General features: G+C 54.1%; 2 protein-coding genes across 4 annotated transcripts; one reads left to right on the forward strand and one right to left on the reverse strand.

Annotated features, from left to right (window-relative positions):
• Positions 1 to 414: 414 nt before the first annotated feature.
• On the forward strand, positions 415 to 5,166 carry Pnkp (polynucleotide kinase 3'-phosphatase). Of its 2 annotated transcripts, XM_028788904.1 has the most exons (16): positions 415 to 628; positions 1,196 to 1,242; positions 1,504 to 1,800; positions 2,566 to 2,645; positions 2,729 to 2,786; positions 2,980 to 3,087; positions 3,253 to 3,324; positions 3,752 to 3,800; positions 3,872 to 3,942; positions 4,033 to 4,125; positions 4,201 to 4,297; positions 4,383 to 4,444; positions 4,533 to 4,642; positions 4,717 to 4,804; positions 4,876 to 4,937; positions 5,007 to 5,166. In XM_028788904.1, exons 1-16 carry the CDS (start codon positions 478 to 480, stop codon positions 5,128 to 5,130), a joined length of 1,569 nt encoding a protein of 522 aa, XP_028644737.1. In that variant the 5' UTR covers positions 415 to 477; the 3' UTR covers positions 5,131 to 5,166. The 2 variants fall into 2 exon arrangements, with proteins under 2 accessions (XP_028644737.1, XP_028644736.1); XM_028788903.1 differs by having other exon boundaries at positions 4,876 to 5,166.
• Positions 5,167 to 5,525: 359 nt separating this feature from the next.
• Positions 5,526 to 12,205, reverse strand: Ptov1 (PTOV1 extended AT-hook containing adaptor protein). 2 transcript variants are annotated; one of them, XR_003714097.1, is made up of 13 exons: positions 11,900 to 12,070; positions 9,858 to 9,995; positions 9,677 to 9,759; positions 9,544 to 9,601; positions 9,324 to 9,431; positions 7,998 to 8,153; positions 7,394 to 7,483; positions 7,244 to 7,317; positions 7,097 to 7,154; positions 6,868 to 6,972; positions 6,032 to 6,229; positions 5,851 to 5,916; positions 5,526 to 5,657 (listed from the first exon to the last, which is right to left on the reverse strand). XR_003714097.1 is itself a non-coding variant. In XM_028788888.1 (12 exons), exons 1-12 carry the CDS (start codon positions 12,068 to 12,070, stop codon positions 5,905 to 5,907), a joined length of 1,251 nt encoding a protein of 416 aa, XP_028644721.1. In that variant the 5' UTR covers positions 12,071 to 12,205; the 3' UTR covers positions 5,526 to 5,904. The 2 variants fall into 2 exon arrangements, 1 of the variants encoding a protein (XP_028644721.1); XM_028788888.1 differs by having other exon boundaries at positions 5,526 to 5,916; positions 11,900 to 12,205.
• Positions 12,206 to 16,826: the final 4,621 nt, after the last annotated feature.

The following is a 16,826-nucleotide window of genomic DNA, read 5'->3' on the forward strand; positions in this document are numbered from 1 at the left end:
GCTTCCTAATATTCAACTCATGTGCCACCATGCCCGGGAAAGAATTTTAACACGGCTACATCCAGAGACCCTATCTCACTAAGACAAACACACAAGAAAAAAGAAAACAAAAACAAGTAACTCTAGCTTATGGATCAAGTGCCGATGGATACGTGTGACCGTTATCCGCACAGTCTCATAGCACCTCAAGCAAGTCAGGGCTGCGCATGCGCTGTGAGAGGAGCCAACTCTTTGGACAGACTTTTCCACTGCACAGATATGCTTTGGAATGAATTCAGAAGTGACTCTAACTCTATGCAATCCTCACTGCGCATTGAAACCGTTGTGGTAGCCTGGGAAACGTCGAACCCGCCCATAGAGAAGGGGCGGAGTTTCCGGTGTGACTCTATTGGGAAATCAGAACTTCCGGTGGCGGGTCCGTAGCTGGCTGCTGAGCGAGCGCCACAGTAATTTCATTCCCCTTCACAGCATCCGAGGATGTCACAGCTTGGATCCCGGGGCCGCCTGTGGCTGCAGAGCCCCACCGGTGGGCCACCCCCTATATTCCTGCCATCGGATGGCCAAGCCCTGGTCCTCGGTCGGGGACCCCTGACCCAAGTGACAGACCGGAAGTGCTCCCGAAACCAAGGTGGGCATGGGAGTGGAACTGCGGCAGCGAGTGGGACTGGGAGCAAGGGAGCTTATGCCTAACCAGGAGCAAGACGAGGCATTATGGGAGGGACAAAGAGGATCTGGGAGATTGTCGCGGGAGGTGGAGGGCGGGGAGGATACAACAGAGAGACTGTCGCTGAGCAGGATACATCAGGCCGTGATGCATCAGGCCATGCCCAAGACCTCGGTCTACGCAATGTATCTCATGGAACAAGCCGACCCTACAGATTAAAAACAAATTATCTGTTCTGGGCAAGTCCGGGTCTCTGGCAATCCTAAGGATTCCGAAGGACCGGTCTTATTGAGGCATAAATACCTCGGACCGAGGGTGACACGTCATTCAGTTGGGTGGTAGAGACCGGAGAATCAGTTCAAGCCCAGCCGTTAGTACGTGGCGCGTTCAAGACTATCCTGGGCTACCTGTGTTAGGGGATAGAGGAAGGAAGGGAGCAAGTGCCTCTTCTATTGAAGTCCAAGTAGTAGACTGTAGTTGGCCACGCCCCCATACGTGATGTAAACCCTGACTCCACCCCCTTACCCTCAGTGGAGCTGATTGCAGACCCTGAAACCCGGACAGTGGCAGTGAAACAGGTACCAGTGTCTCAGCGTCGGGTAGCAAGGACTTGGGAGAGGGGCCGGGTAGATCACAACCCTTCAGAAGGCTGGCCAGCTTTCCCCTTTTCCACCGTGCCAGGCTTGAAGCCTCTAACCTTTCAAAGTTCTGACTGGCCACATGAAGTGAATAGGTGGGAAGATTAAAGGTCTGGTTGGGAGATAAGGTATTGGACTTGGTGGGGAGGCAGGTGTCCCATGAGGGGTTGGTGCCAACCCTAGCTCCTCCTTTGTCTGCAGCTGGGTGTTAACCCATCAACCGTTGGGGTCCAGGAGTTGAAGCCAGGGCTGTCTGGCTCTTTAAGCTTAGGGGATGTCCTTTATCTGGTTAATGGCCTATATCCCCTGACCCTGCGTTGGGAAGAGATCAGCACACCAGGATCCCAGCCAGATACTCCACCATGCACTCCTGTGGAACCGGAGGAAGGGGAGGATACTGAACCTCAGAAAAAGCGAGTTCGGAAGTCCTCCCCTGGCTGGGAGAGCGTAAAGAAGTTACTGGTGTTCACAGCATCTGGAGTGAAGCCCCGGGGCAAGGTGAGGCCACTACCACAGCCTAGCCATTTAATTCAGAATTTCCTGTGCAGCCCTGAGCTAAAGTCTCTGAGCCTTAGCTGTTCTGTGAGGAGACTGCTGAGACACCAGTGGTGGCTGCTACCACTGAGGTACAGGGTGCAGAACAGCCCTGTAATGAGTGGTGACCAGACCTTTCTTGGATGTTTTCACGGGTCAGTCTGAAATGAGGCCACAGAAAAGCGTGTGGTCTGCTTCCCTGTGGCACTCAGCCAGCCGTGAGGTTTGTTTTTTATGCAATGATACCTGCTTGCATGATTTTATGTGTACTGTATGCACGCGGTGGCTGCAGAAGCCAGGGAGCACTGGGTCCCTGGAGCTGGAGTTACAGGAGAAGGAGCCATTTGGCATGTGCACTCTTAACCATTGAGCCTCTCCAGCTCCTCCAACAAAGCCATTTGCTCTTTCTGGGCTGTTAGTCCTCCGGGGAGATGCTCAGGGAAAAAGCGTTGGTGAGACTCTGGTCCCTTCTAAAACATGGAAATGGAGGGCAGAGGACACAGAAGGGTAATACTGGTATTAAAAGGCTGGTGTCGCCAGGTGGTGGTGATGGCACATGCCTTTAATCCCACCCAGTACCTGGGAGTCAGAGGCAGACAGATCTCTTAAGTTCAAAGCCAGTTTGGTCTATAGAGTGAGTCTTAAAGAAGAAGAAAAGGCCAGTGTTGATTAGCCTCTAAGGAAGGTCAGAGATGAGAGTATCGCTGTCCCTGTTTTTGGTGACACCAGGTGGCTGCCTTTGACCTAGATGGGACCCTCATCACCACCCGCTCCGGAAAGGTCTTTCCCACTAGTCCTAGTGACTGGAGGTGAGGTGGGACATGGGAAGAGGCTGGGATGGGAGCCTAAGTCCTTTACATCACAGTCACCTGTTACTTCCCATCAACCTTAGGATTCTGTACCCAGAGATTCCAAAGAAGCTCCAGGAGCTGGATGCTGAGGGCTACAAGGTGTGTGTTCACATGGATAGGTGTGGGAGCCTGTGCTTACCCTGTGCTTCCGTGTGCATGGACACAAGGTGTGTGTATGTGTGTGTGTGTGTGTGTGTGTGTGTGTGTGTGTGTGTGCATGGATAGGTGTGCGAGCCTGTGCTTCCACTGAGTTGTGGTGATGGGGCTCCAGCGTATCCCTGTCTATCCCCAGCTGGTAATCTTCACCAACCAAATGGGCATTGGGAGAGGCAAGCTGCCAGCAGAGGTTTTCAAGGCCAAGGTGGAAGCTGTATTGGAGAAGCTAGGGGTTTCATTTCAGGTACGGCCAGAAGGGACGCTTAGGGACTATGTGGGACAGGGACCCAGAGAGAACATGTCAATGTGTGGGGTGGAGGCCTTGGCTGGTATCATGCTGACAGGAACTGTCCTCTGAGGTCTTAAGGGGACAGACACTAAGGACACTGTGTCCTGGCCATCTCCATAGGTGCTGGTCGCAACGCATGCAGGTCTAAACCGAAAGCCAGTGAGTGGCATGTGGGACCATTTGCAGGACCAGGTAAGCACTCTCCTGTCTTTTATGCTGTCCTTCCCAGCCCTGCACCTCACTGCACAGGTGGCCACAGGAAACACCTAGAGGTGCTGGGGGCATCGGGTAACCAGGTCCAGCCTCTGAGAGGTCTGAGGCAGTGTTAGGTAAACAGAGATGCTCAGGCTAAGGGGGAAAGCCTGGTAGGTAGCAAGGACATGGGAAACAGGGTGAGAAGGACGTGGCCTGTAGTTAGAGGCATACAGATCCAGGAAGGCCCACCTTGATTAGGGGTACAAGTTGGAAGAGCAGTGAGTCTAGGCTGCTATGGGATGTGCGCCCTCTGGAGGTCACTGGGGGAGCAGGCGAAACACTCAGCAACAGTGCCTCTGTGTGTGGTCCAGCCAGCCCCTCTGCTGTCCCATATGGTGGGACTTCTCACTGCCTCTCTTTGCAGGCCAACGAGGGCATCCCCATCACTGTTGGGGACAGTGTCTTCGTGGGAGGTAAGAGGCACAGGCTTCTGGGGTTCAGGGACTCTCTCAGAGCTCAGTGTTGGACAGGGTTGTCCTTACAGATGCCGCAGGGCGTCCAGCCAACTGGGCCCCAGGGAGGAAGAAAAAGGATTTCTCCTGTGCAGACCGCCTGGTAAGCCTGGTGTCTGTCCCCTGTCCTGTCCATGTGACACCCACCCTCACTGTACTGCTGAACTCACCTGACCTCTGCTTTCCCTCCCAGTTCGCCCTTAACGTTGGCCTGCCCTTTGCCACTCCAGAAGAGTTTTTCCTTAAGTGGCCAGCAGCCCGCTTTGAGCTTCCAGCTTTCGACCCGGTGAGGCCCAAAAGGAAAGAGGGCGAGAGGCCCTTTTTGGCTCCCTGGGCTCACACCCCCTTTTTGCCCCCCTAGAGGACCATCTCCAGTGCTGGGCCTCTCTACCTCCCAGAGTCCAGCTTCCTCCTGAGCCCCAACCCAGAGGTGGTGGTCGCAGTAGGATTCCCTGGGGGTGAGATGCCACAGCCCGACCCCTGGCTTCCCCTGGCACTCATTTGGGTCCTAGGCATTAGCTGATGGCTACACTGCCCCCACAGCCGGCAAGTCCACTTTCATCCAGGAGCACCTGGTGTCGGCTGGATATGTCCATGTAAACAGAGTGAGTGGGGCTGCACCCTCCCCTTCCTCCCACCATTCCAAGGATGGAGGCTCCCCAGACTGACTGTTATCTGCCCTGGACCCCACAGGACACGCTGGGCTCATGGCAGCGCTGTGTGAGCTCATGCCAGGCAGCACTGAGGCAGGGGAAGCAAGTTGTGATTGATAACACCAACCCAGATGTCCCAAGTCGGGCCAGGTACAGGAAACCCATGGTGGGCATGGGGGCACTGAGTGTACCAGGCGGCAGTGACAGCAGTTTTCCCTCTACAGGTACATCCAGTGTGCCAAAGATGCAGGTGTGCCCTGCCGCTGCTTCAACTTCTGTGCTACAATAGAGCAGGCACGCCACAACAACAGGGTGAGCCACTCTCCACACCCAACCCCACTCTCATCTAAGCCCAGTGCCCTCTGACCTTTGCCATTTTGCAGTTCCGTGAGATGACCGACCCTTCGCATGCGCCGGTGTCAGACATGGTCATGTTTAGCTACAGGTACGGGGGTTCTGGGGTTCTGGAGGTGGGGAGGAAGGGTACTGAGCCTCACACACCCCCACCCCACAGGAAGCAATTTGAGCCACCCACGCTGGCTGAAGGCTTCCAGGAGATCCTCCAGATTCCATTCCGGTTACGGGAGCATCTGGACCCTGCACTGGGGCGACTATACTGCCAGTTTTCAGAGGGCTGAGTCCTCAATAAACACTGCTGCCACTCTGCTCACAGACATCTTGCTGGGGTTGTGAAGGCAAACCAGGTGCCACGGTGTTCTGCATTGAGCTCTGGCTTACAAGTGGGCTCTTGTGCACCCAGCATACTTGGCCCGGGGACTTGAGCAGCCACAGCCATTTTGTGGTGGGGGAAAACCATGGCCTGATGGTCAGCAACAGGTATCAGAACCCAGTTGTAGGACACTGGACCTGAGACTGGAGTCTCAGGATGTTAAGTTTGACCAGGTACCGGAAAGGCTGTCGTGTGGGTAACTAGCCTGATGAGCCTGCCTTTCCGTCTACTTAGATACATCCCCAAACTTTAAGACTTAGCACAACCATCTTGCACTGAGCACAGAACAAGCAGGCACAGATAGCATGTGGGTTAAAAGGCTTTATTAGGGAAACATAACAGGGCAAGGACCATCCTTGGGAGACCTCAGGACGATGTCCTCCAGGTTGCTGGGCAGGTACAGTCCCCAGGAGCCCCTGCTCAGAAGCATCTGACCTGGGAGGCAGTAGGGTGACTTCTACTAGTGAAACTGCAGCCTACCCCCTGGCCCCCCACCCCCCAGTACTTAAGCTGTGGCCCTGGCACCCATTCCTTGCCAGAGATACTGGTAACAGGAGGCAGTGAGTCATGCAGCAGGTCTCTGAGGCCAGGGCCACCCTGCTGCTTCCCACAGACACATGCTGCTCACCAGTCTCCATTGGGGCCTCGTCTGGGACTGTGGCCTGCCCAGCCTAGGAGTCCACTAGCCACCCATCTGCAGAGGAAGAAGCCAGGGAGGTTTCAGAAGTGGGCACCCAGGGGCAGGGCCCAGTGAGGCATGCATGGTGGGCCAGCCTCACCCCTCGCTATGCATGGTGGGCCAGCCTCACCCCACGCTGCTGCTGCTCCTGCTCCAGGCTTCGCTGCAGGACCTGCTGCTGGTTGGCAATGACACGACGAATACCGTTGACAAAGTTGCTCTGGTCATGCGGGATGAGGCCAATGAAGATCTTTTTCTCCGAGGAGTACAGGAGCATGAGCACGCGTACTTCACACGAGGCCTTATAGGAGAAGTGCACACAGCCCGCCTAACAGCAGGCCCGAGTCAGGACACGCATTCACCCTCAGCCATGAGCCGGCCAGCCCAGCTGTGAACAGCCAGACCCAAGACTACTGGCCCCCTAATGGCAGGTCCCAGAGGTCCAGGGCATCCCAGCTAGAGCTGCCAGGCATATGGTACCACCCTGGGCAAGTCTCATTCCTTTACACCGGACAAGACCTACAAGACCCTTCTTCAACTGTCAATAACCATGGGCTCCCCAAGGTCCTGAGGCACCTCACTAGCTCCAGCTCAGGTTACAGGGAAACTGAAGCTCCAGAGCTGGTGGATATGGATCTTGGGGGCTCCAGGCCTCCCAAGTTCCCTGGGAATTCTGGGCCAAGCTAAAACAACATGTGTAGGTTAGTAGCCTAACTCTGGGGCAGGTCTCTCTCCAGCTGGGGGCCTATCTGGTACACTGTCTCCAGGTAATGACAAGCCTGTGTCCTCAGTTCTCCACTGGAGGCCATAGTCACCACTGGGTGGGATGGCACATACAAACATAGGAGGCCCTGGCGTATAACAGGGCTCAGTGCATCCTATCTGCATAGGCATGGCAGAGGCCCCACCACTTTTTCCACAAGCAACTGCACTAGTCTGTCTCCTTGGCTGCTGCCCTCCACTCACGAAGCCATTGTCCATGATCCGGCACAGGCTCTTCAGAGTCTCCATGTCCTTAGTGAAGTGGAACTGTACCAGGCGTGAGTTCCGGAACAGTGGCACAAGGGTGGTCTGTGGGAAGGTCAAGGGTCACTTTAGGGGATCCTAGCTTGCTGTGGAAGCCAGGCAGCACTCTCGCACCAGTCCGCCACAGGGTCTCCTGGCCCACGCCCAGCCTGGCATCCTGAAGCCTCACCAGCAGCTGTTGTGGAATGAGTTGCATGTACAGCCTCCGAGGCCACTGGTCGGTTCTCCTGCCACACAGGACAGCAGACAGCAGTCAGAGAGTCCTCCCCCAGGGGCCTGCACTGCAAATGTGCCCACCCGGCACCCCACCACTCACAGGATCTCCCCTTGGTTCACGTAGACGTGGGATGGCAGCCACCGCTTGGACCGGCAATGGGGTTCAGGCCTGGGCTTTGGGGCAGAGCGAGAGGGCACTTCAGGAGAGGGCAGCTTAGGGCCAGCAGCCCATACAGCCCCCGCAGCTCACCTCCTGCCACTCCATGACACCACTCCATGCCAAGAATTTGTTGTTGACAATCTGAACAGGTCCAGAGTGTACACCTCCAGGGCCCACAACCTGTGGACAAGAAACCACCAGGCTGTCAGCAGCTTTAACTCCGAGTTCCCCACTAGCTGGCTTCAGCCATGACTTGAAACCCCAGGCAGGCAGAAGGCTGACTGGTCCCACCTTCGCTGCTGACATTTCATGCTCCCAAGTGGCTCAAGTCTCAGCCCCTGGGTGGTACTGAGGACCAAAGCTCTAAGCAAGTGGCAGGCTTCTGAGAAGGATGCCATCAACATCTGACAAGTGCCAGGATACATGGTCACCTGCCGGAGGCTTTGGGCCTCTTGCCAAACCTGCCACCCCGCTCCTGCTCTGCAGGTGACTCTACACCCAGGCCTCACCCTCTAGCTGTGCCTCTTCAAAGCCTATGAAGCTACGTTTCCCTCAAGCCCATCTGGGTATGGCACTGTCTCTTCATAGCTCCTTCAGTGCTCCTTCCTCTGCCTCGTGCCACTCTCCACACCCGTCAGACACAGTTGGTCTACCAATGGTAGGACCAGGACCAGGCTACCCTCAGCTGGCACACCTGTTTGCGGGTGGTGATGACCTGCCGGATAGCATTGACAAAGCCGCTCTGGTCGTAGGGGATGAGGCCCATGAAGATCTTCTTCTTAGACGAGTACAAGAGCATGAGCACGCGCACCTCGCATGGGGAAATGTGGGGGAAAAGCATACAGCCTGCCTGTGGGGACAGGGGCCAGGGCTGCAGGTCAGGGGACAAGCCCTTCACACTCAACAGTTTACCTGCCTGGGGAGGCCCAGACTCACCAAAACACAATCAAGGCTTTCCCCAGAGCAGGTGAACTGCTCTTGACCACCTAAGCACCTGACAACTTTCTAAGGCAGGGAGAGGTGTGAGCCAAGGACCATGTATGGCTGTGCCCTCCCTTCTCTGCCAACTGCAGCCCTGCTGCTGGGTTAAAGCAGGCACAGGGGCTGGAGAGGAGGCTCAGGAGTGAGAACTGGCTGCTCTTGTTTGGTAACCAGCACCCACATGGCAGATCACAACCTTGCATTCAATCCCATGAGATCTGACAGTTTCTTCTGGTCTCTGCAGCACCAAACACAGACACACACATACCATTTTAAAAAAAAAAAAATCCTTAAATTTTTAAAGAGCAGATGGTAGGCCAGGCCTCTGTGGCACCCAAGGCAAGCCACTTAGAATCCCAGTTTCCCCATCTGTAAGACACCGCAACGGCATAGGAACAACTATGTAGCCATGACTACGCTACACTAGCTAAGGTGCCAGTCCCTCTTCAGTGGGAAAACAGCTATCTGTAGGCTATCCTGTTCTGTGCCAGGATACATTAGCACCTATACCTAGCTGGCCCGCCTTTTGGACTAATTCTGCAGACCCTGGGCCCAGCTCTGGGACACTACTCCAGACGAGCTGCTACTGGCACAAGGTTGCAGCCACTCCATGTCCCCAGTCTGTGGGGCCCAGAAAAGGGACAAATCCTTGGAGGTGGCCAAGTAGGAGGAGTAGAACAGCCTAAGGCAGAGCTGGGGTTGAGCCTGGAGTCCAATCCTCTGCATGCACGGGCTGGTGACTTCCTCTCACCCTGTACCACCACCTGCTGCAGTCCAATGAGCCCAAACTAGGTCCCCAGCAGCAGAGGTCAGCCACCAAACGATACCACCACCCCACACACAGGGCCCAGAGAAACCATGCCTGCTGGGCTCCACTTCACAGGCCGGAGAAGGGAGCAGCATGCACTCTGACCAACCCACAGGCTCGTGTGCCTATTGTATTACAGTCCCACCCACCAGCACCTTGGAATGACCACTCTAGAGGCACAGGAAGACTCCCACTACAGGGCAGAACTAGGTCCCCCCCACCCCCACTCACGAAGCCATTGCCCATGATGCGACAGAGGCCCTTGAGGGAGTCACAGTCTCTGTTGGTGAAGTGGAACTGAGCCAGCTGAGAGTTTCGGAACAAGGGGCCCAGTGTGGCCTGTGGATGACAAGCGGGGCCACTGGTCACGGTAAGGCAAGTGTGGGGAGATTCCAGGGTGGAAGTCTGGCTCTGGGGGCAGGGTCTGGGGGCACAGCCCCACTAATCTCACCAGCAGCTGCTGAGGGACGAGCTGCATGATCAGCTTCTGGGGCCACTGGTCCGTCTCCCTGCGGTAGGGGGAGCATCAGAAGCCATTCCCTGCATCCTAGGCCGCCCCAGGCTCTGCCCACTCCCACACTCACAGGTTCTCGCCCTGGTTCACATAGGCCTGGCAGGGCAGCGTGCGCTTCAGTTTTGCTGTGGAGTCCGAGAAGGGTCTACGCTTCTGCAGGCGGGAGGTAGGGGTGGGGGACTCAGCAAAGTGCCCAGGCCACCCATGCCCTCCACCTACTCAGTGACTTGGGTGGGCCAAGCCAGGCTCACCTCCTGCCACTCCAGCACGCCACTCCAGGCCAGCAGTTTGTTGCTGAGCCGGTGCTCGTTCACTGCAAGTCCACCAAGAGTCAGCCCAGGTGAAGAGGGCCCGATAGGCCCCAGGGCCCCAAAGACTCGAGCACCTTCCTGCAGCAGAAGGGAGAATTCTTAGGTCATTCAAGGTTAGGCCATTCCACACATCCTGGAGGGATTGTCCTCAGGTCCAGACTCAGTCCCTGGGTACACACTTCAGGTCCTGATGCCTTCACCAGCAGTCCAGACCTCAAAGCTTGACTCTTAGACCAATCTGTCAGAAGACTGTTGGCAGCATTCCCAGTACTCAGAGCCACCCTAAGGCCACTGTCACCCCCTAAGAGGAGCCTCCCACTAAGGATGGCCTTCCCGGAGAACCTCAAGGTGGCAGCAACTAGAAACCAAGTAAAAAGAGCATCCTGGAGGAAAATGGAGAGTCTAAGGAAGCCCTGAGTCTACCCTGAACCAAAATGTTTGACCTGAACGAATGCTAACTAGTGGTGCCAAGCATGGCCACACACACCCTCTCCCCGCACCCCAGGGTGCAAGCTAAACTCTTTTCAGCCAAAACGTTTCCAAAAAACCAGTCAGCCTCCTGGCCCAGTCTTTAACCAGACAGACTTATGTATGCCTCCAGGCCGGAGACCCTTCTGATAGTCACCAACACATCTGCTGCTCACTGCTAAGCTTGTGAGGCCTTTCTACCCTGCATGATGACAAACCAGAAAGTGTTCTCCTGGTGATTTAAGTAGCAGAACAGCCTAGGTCTTCAGTTAACACTGCTGAGGGGGCCTTCATGATGAACATAGCCCTGCAGACCCAAGCCCTCAGGACTACAGCAAACAGACCCACTGGTGGGTGTGCCTTGAGACACCACAAGTGGCCACACGTGTCAGCATGTACACCACCACACAGTCGGGCCTAAATGAAAATCAGCAAACACACTTAGGAACCTAAACAAAATCCAAGACTATTCAAGCTTGGGATGAGGAATAACCATTAAGATGCTTACGATGTGTTTGCCTACACACCAAAAACCTGAATGCCCACAACAGCAGGGGAACACACTAGGAACAAGCAGCCCACTAAGCGCGGCTCCGAAGTTAAGTTCGTGTTAAGTTAGTGTCTACAGATGCCTGATTTGCTGTGCACTGCATGGCAAAGCCAAGTCACATTTGTGAGAAAGAGACACATCTGAGGACCCGCGGAGCAACTCTCAACACCAAGAGAAAAACTTCAAGCCTAGGCTGTGCTACAGCGAGGGGTGTGTCTGTGTTCCTCAGGTGATCCAAGTGGCAGACCTGTCTCAGCTCCTCTGAGAGCAACGTCGTCCTAAGTCTGAGGTGGTCAGAGCCACGCCAGGGAATAGCTCGCAGCAGGCCAAGCATGCGCAGGTGTGGCCACGAGTCAACCATCACAATGGGAAATTTTGTTGCCCCAAGAAAACCTCAATGTTTCTAGAAAGTGCGTGCACGTTTATTGAGCGGACAAAAAGGTGACAGCCCCATGAACCTATAGGACTGAATGTTTACCTTAAGCTTTACCTTAAGGCTTAAGGTCTGGGCTCGCTGCGGGGCGGGTGGGTATGCAAATAGAGGGACTGTCCACAGTCGCCATCTGGCCCCGGGGGACAACGCCCCCGCGAGCAACAGCTGGGCGCGCGTGTATGCGCCGGGCTCTTCCGCCCGCTGCCTCGCGCATTTCCAGACCCGGAGGCCGAGGACCAACTTTGCAATTAGAAAAACAAGCGTGCACCCCAGGCGCCCCCCGCGCGCGTGTGCAGCGGGCCGCGCAGTCAGCAGTAATTCGAGCCCGCCCCGCCTCCGTACCCCGCCCCCAGCCCAGCCCGCGGCGCAACAAAGGGGAGCGCCCAGAGCCGATCGGGGACTGCTCTCGGACCCCGGGGTGCGCCCTCCCGCGGGAGGCCCATGGACGCTGTGGACAAAGGCGCCCGCCAGGGGAGGGGTGGCGGGGCGGGGCGTGCGTGGAAGGCTCTGGAAACAGGCCGTGGGACTCACCATGGGAGGGGCCGAACGAGCCCGGATCCGCGGCGGCTGCGGGCCTCGAGGACCAGAGGGCCAGGAACGTGAGCGCACGGCGCGAACGACCAGGGGCCGCGGTGGCCGGCCACGACCTCCGAGGGGGCCCCCGGCGCCGGAGCGGTGCGGGGCACGGCGCGGGCGGACCATGACGGGCGGGAGGCCGTGGGCCTCACGGGGGGCTGCGGGGCCGCCGACCGACGGGCGCGCGGCTTCGGGGAGAAGCGGAGCGGGACCGCGGCGGGGGACGCGCCGCTGAGGGGTCGCCGCGGCTGAACCACTGCAGCGAACAGGGGAGCCCGGCACCAACCAACGCGAAGCAGGGGGGGAGGGGGGGGGGGGGGCCGGCGCCTACCAATGTGGACGAGGGAGAGCCCGGACCAACGCTGTGGAGAGGAGGAGCCGGCGCAAACCAACAGACTATGGAGCTGGGGAGCCAGCGCTGACAAACGGGGATGGAGGACTGTGAAGGGGTGTGGCTGGAGCGAACCAAGAAGGTCAGGGAGGGAGGATTTCAGACTTGGAAATGACTAGAGGGAAACTGTGCTACAGAGTTCGGGCTAGTGAGACAATACCAAGTCCCCACTACTGGAGGGACAGAAGGCGGTAGACAGGATAATGGGTGGCGCGACGGAACCTACCACCAGACTGTGGGGTAAATGGAGGAACCAGGCGTTCTTGCGTCTTGGAGGCGGTGACGTGGCAAGGTAGCAAAAAGACTACAACTTCCAGCGGGCCTCTCGCGGCCTGGGCGTGACCTAGAGGCCAGGCGTAGCTGCGAGCCCATTTGTCCAGGGTCTGCCCATTGTCCCTTGCGCCTTCCAGCAGTTGCCACTTCCAGATCACGTTCTTGATCTGAAAGGACTGTGCAGTGGTTTCTTGCTTCAGTTTGTTTTTCACCTGTGATATTATCAGGCCTTATAATACCTGAGCTCAATATAAGTGGCATTGTGTCTACTCAAATACTAGCTTATGTCCCCAGGCTGACCTGGAACTCCTGAGCCTCCTGTCTTCACTTTCTTTTATTTGGGTGGGCACTACTACACTTGGCTGTCGAACTATATATCGGGTACTGAGTTTTGAATTTAAAGCCCTTTGGATACTAGAAGTTCTCTCCTGCCTTCTTTTAAACTAGAAAACCTATTTGTACTCTACTGTGTTCTTCCTGGCTGATTCATACACTCCTTTGAACAAATTATATCCCTGACAGCACACCACAAGCTATGATGCCTGTCAACTGGAGCAAGTGTCCTGGGCAGTAAGCTGTTGTTTGTTTTGGTTTTTTTTTTTAAATCTTACGTTTTATAATTGATATTTAAAAAAAAAGATAATTCAGCGTCGTCTTGCACTTCAAAGTGAGCTCAAAACCTGATGGATGGCCTTGCCTCAGAATAAATAATAATAATAATAGAGACTGGAGAATCTAGGAGTAGTGGCATTAAAGGTGAGGGGAAAGGGTCAGGAGTTCAAGGTCATCCTCAGCAGCCTAGTGAGACTGAAGCCAGCCTGGGCTACACAAGAGTGTCTTAACAGCAACAACAGTAACGAATCCAGGCAGAGCCCAAGGCTGCAAATGGAGTTGGTGGCAGCAGTGGCAACAGCTGATTTTGAAGCTGAGCCCAAAGGATTTTGGAGGGTGACCGGGATAAAGGGTGAAGGACAAAGCCAGGACGTCGGAACTGTCAAGGACAAGCAGTTTTGATTTTTTGTTTTGTTTTGTTTTTTTGTTTTTGCTTTTTTATGACAGGGTTTGTCTGTGTAGTTCTGGCTATCCTAGAACTTGCTCTGTAGACCAGGCTGGCCTCGAACTCACAGAGATCCACTTGCCCCTGCCTCCCAAGTGCTAGAATTAAAAGCATGTACCACTACCTTCCAGACCCACTACCAATTTTATAATCTTTGCAAGTTTGTGGACAGCCAGGGCTATGTATTTGAGAGACTGTCTCAAAAAAGGGAGGTGCTGGAAAGACGACTCAGCAATTAAGAACATTTACTGTTCTTCCAGAGGATCCAAGTTGGATTCCCAGTACCCACATGGCAGCTTCACAAATATATATGATTCCAGTTCCAGCGGGTCAGATGCCCTCTTTTGGCCTCTACAGGCACCAAGCACATAGAGACATACATACGGGCAAAACAGCCACAACGTAAAGGAAACATTCAAAATAAGTAAAAGGAAAGAAAGCAAGGGAAAACCGGGTGTGATGGTGTAGTTACAATTTTGGAATTTTTTAAAACACTAATATAAGACTATGTTTTTGGTTTGGGGTTTGTTTGTTTGTTTGTTTGTTTTGAGACAGGGTTTCTCTGTGTAGCCCTGGCTGTCCGGGAACTCACTCTGTAGACCAGGCTGGCCTCAAACTCAGAAATCTGCCTCCCAAGTGCTGGGACTAAAGGTGTGGGCCACCACTGCCCAGCTTATGTTATGGAAATCAGATGGCAGAGTGCTTAACTGGCTTGCAGGGAGCCCTTGGTTTAATGTGAGCACCACATGAATCAGACGTGTTTGTGCAGGCTTCTAATCCCATCGCTTGAGAATAGAGGCAGGAAGATTAGATCAAGGTCATCCTCTGCTACATAAAGAGTTTCTAGGCCAGTCTAAACTACATTAGACTATCTCAAAAGAAACAGGGGTCTTGCCATGGAAACTGTACAGGAGTAAATCTGATCGCAGAGAATGTGTGTTGTGTGTAAACATTAAGTGGGTCGTTCTGTCGGTGTAGCCATGGCCATGAGGAACAAGGAGAAAGACAGGCATGGCCAGCTTCCACCCAGAATACATCCTGGACTAAGGCCAGATGACCGATAGGGATTTAAAGACCCCACCAGATGTTAAGGAGGTACCCCAAGGGTCTGTCATTAACCTGTGTTGTGAGCACCCCTCAACAGCAGCACTGAGGAGAAAAGCCTGACCTGGATCTCCTCAGCACCCCCTACTCCAGCCCTCGGGATTCCTAACCAGCCTCGCTGTTCTAATCAAAACCCAGAGACCTAGGAAGACTAGTCCTCATGAGTCTCATTCTTTTGTTCCTTTAAGACAAGATGTCATCCTCCCAAGTGTAATTACAAGCCAGCATCACTATGTCCAGCACAGTTCCCTTTATTCAGCATGAAACCCTGACTTCTCATTAAACTCTTAAAGGGCTCTTCAGGGGTCTGGCTGTATGGCCCATCTGGTAAAGGCGTTGGCTGCCAAGCCTGAGGACCCGAGTTGGACCCCCTGGAGCCCTATGACCACCACATGCATCTTGGCACACAAGCAAAAAAGGCACAAACAATGGTAAACAAAAGACTCCACCCTCAATCTCAGCTTAATGGCCTTCTACCTTGAGTTGACAGTAACAGGAGTCAAGTGCTGCTTCTGGCCATGCCTCTGTCCCTTCCAAAGCCCCTGTGGGCCAAGTGTCTTTGAATCATGCCTTACACACACCGTCATGGAGGAAATGCACCTGCTAATCTGAGAAAGGGTCACCATCTACAGCCTACCCTAGATCCTGGGAATGAGAGCAAAGCAGGCCTTCCATAGATATGCCCTAGACCTGGCTCCACTGGAGGGAGAGCTGGTGCCTGGTCAGCATCAGTATGTATATATGTATGTTTGTATACATTTTTTCTATCTGTCTGTCTGTCTGTCTGTCTGTCTATCTATCTATCTATCTATCTATCATCTATCTATTCCTTAGGAAAAAAAATAATTGCAAGTGGTGGAGGAACACCTTTAATCACACCACGGGAGGCAAAGACAGGTGGATCTCTGAGTTTGAGGCCAGCCTAGTCTACAGATTGAGTTCCAGGAAAGCTAGGGCTACACAGAGAAACTGTTTCTCCTTTCTCAAAAAAACAAAACAAACCAGTAACTAGCAAATAATACCTCCCAAACACCTCTAGAGCCACGAACTTGACAGTTGTTATGTTACCCGCTTCCCCATATCTTGATGTGGGTCCCCTGGAGATGGAAGCTAAGACCTTGTACAGACAGTTCAAACTACACAACCATGCCTTCAGCTCCTCAAGGGGGATCACAGGCAGTGGCTCTACACCCCTAACCTGAGACCTGATTGGTTGTTTGGGTAAGAGAAACTGAGGGGGGGAAGAAGCCATCACCTTTTTTGGTTTTGTTTTTTCTGTCGTCCTTCCCCACCCCAGGACAGGCATTCTCTGTGTAGCCCTGACTGTCCCCTGTAGCCCTTAATGCAGACCAGGCTGGCTTCAAACTCACACCAATCTGCCTGCCTTTGTCTCCTGAATACTGGGATTAAAGACATTTTCCACCACTATCTGGTGAGGCTGTCACTTTGACCCTTTTTTTTTTTTAGAAGAATTTTATCGGCACTTTATGCAACTTAAGACTTTTCCGATGAAAGAAAAACATGTTTTAGAGACTTGGAGTGTGTTAAAACAAACATTCCTCAAATCTCTCTCTCTCTTTTTTTTTTTTCCTTTTGTTTTTGAGACAGAGTCTCCTTGGCTGGCCTGGAACTATGTAGACTGGTCTTGCCTTAATCTACCTGATGCAGGAATTAGGACAGCACCAGGGACCCAACATGCCTTCTTTTTTTTTTTTATCTGTTTTCAAGTCAGGGTTTCTCTGTGTAGCCCTGGCTGTCTTGGAACTCACTCTGTAGATCAGGCAGGCCTCAAACTCAGAGATCTGCCGGCCTCTGTCTCACAAACGTCAGGATGTGTGCCACTCCATCTGTCCTGCTGGAGAGTCAAGGAGGCAGTGTAGGTAGAGGTCTAAGTTCAAGGTCAGCCTGGTCTACATACAGAATGAGACCACATCCAAACAAATCAAGCAATTGCAAGGCTCTACCAGGTCCCCTTCCCAGGCTGGCTCCCAGCTGGAACAAACTGGTTTGTGTTGTGAAGTCTGACCTCCATTTGCTTGAAGAGTGTGTTTTGGCCA

This window comes from Grammomys surdaster, unplaced genomic scaffold (genome assembly GCF_004785775.1).
Source record: "Grammomys surdaster isolate TR1022 unplaced genomic scaffold, NIH_TR_1.0 125769, whole genome shotgun sequence".
NCBI classification, from domain to species: domain Eukaryota; kingdom Metazoa; phylum Chordata; class Mammalia; order Rodentia; family Muridae; genus Grammomys; species Grammomys surdaster.

Bases quoted from the DNA above. Each gene is read 5' to 3' on its own strand.
- Pnkp (XM_028788903.1), top strand. From the start codon at position 478: ATGTCACAGCTTGGATCCCGGGGCCGCCTGTGGCTGCAGAGCCCCACC. The intron at 2,646-2,728 runs GTGAGGTGGGAC...CATCAACCTTAG, and splicing joins ACTAGTCCTAGTGACTGGAG to GATTCTGTACCCAGAGATTC. The intron at 4,126-4,200 runs GTGAGGCCCAAA...TTGCCCCCCTAG, and splicing joins AGCTTCCAGCTTTCGACCCG to AGGACCATCTCCAGTGCTGG.
- Ptov1 (XM_028788888.1), bottom strand. From the start codon at position 12,070: ATGGTCCGCCCGCGCCGTGCCCCGCACCGCTCCGGCGCCGGGGGCCCC. The intron at 9,996-11,899 runs GTGAGTCCCACG...CTTCTGCTGCAG, and splicing joins CTCGTTCGGCCCCTCCCATG to GAAGGTGCTCGAGTCTTTGG. The intron at 9,432-9,543 runs GTGAGATTAGTG...TGTCATCCACAG, and splicing joins TCGTCCCTCAGCAGCTGCTG to GCCACACTGGGCCCCTTGTT.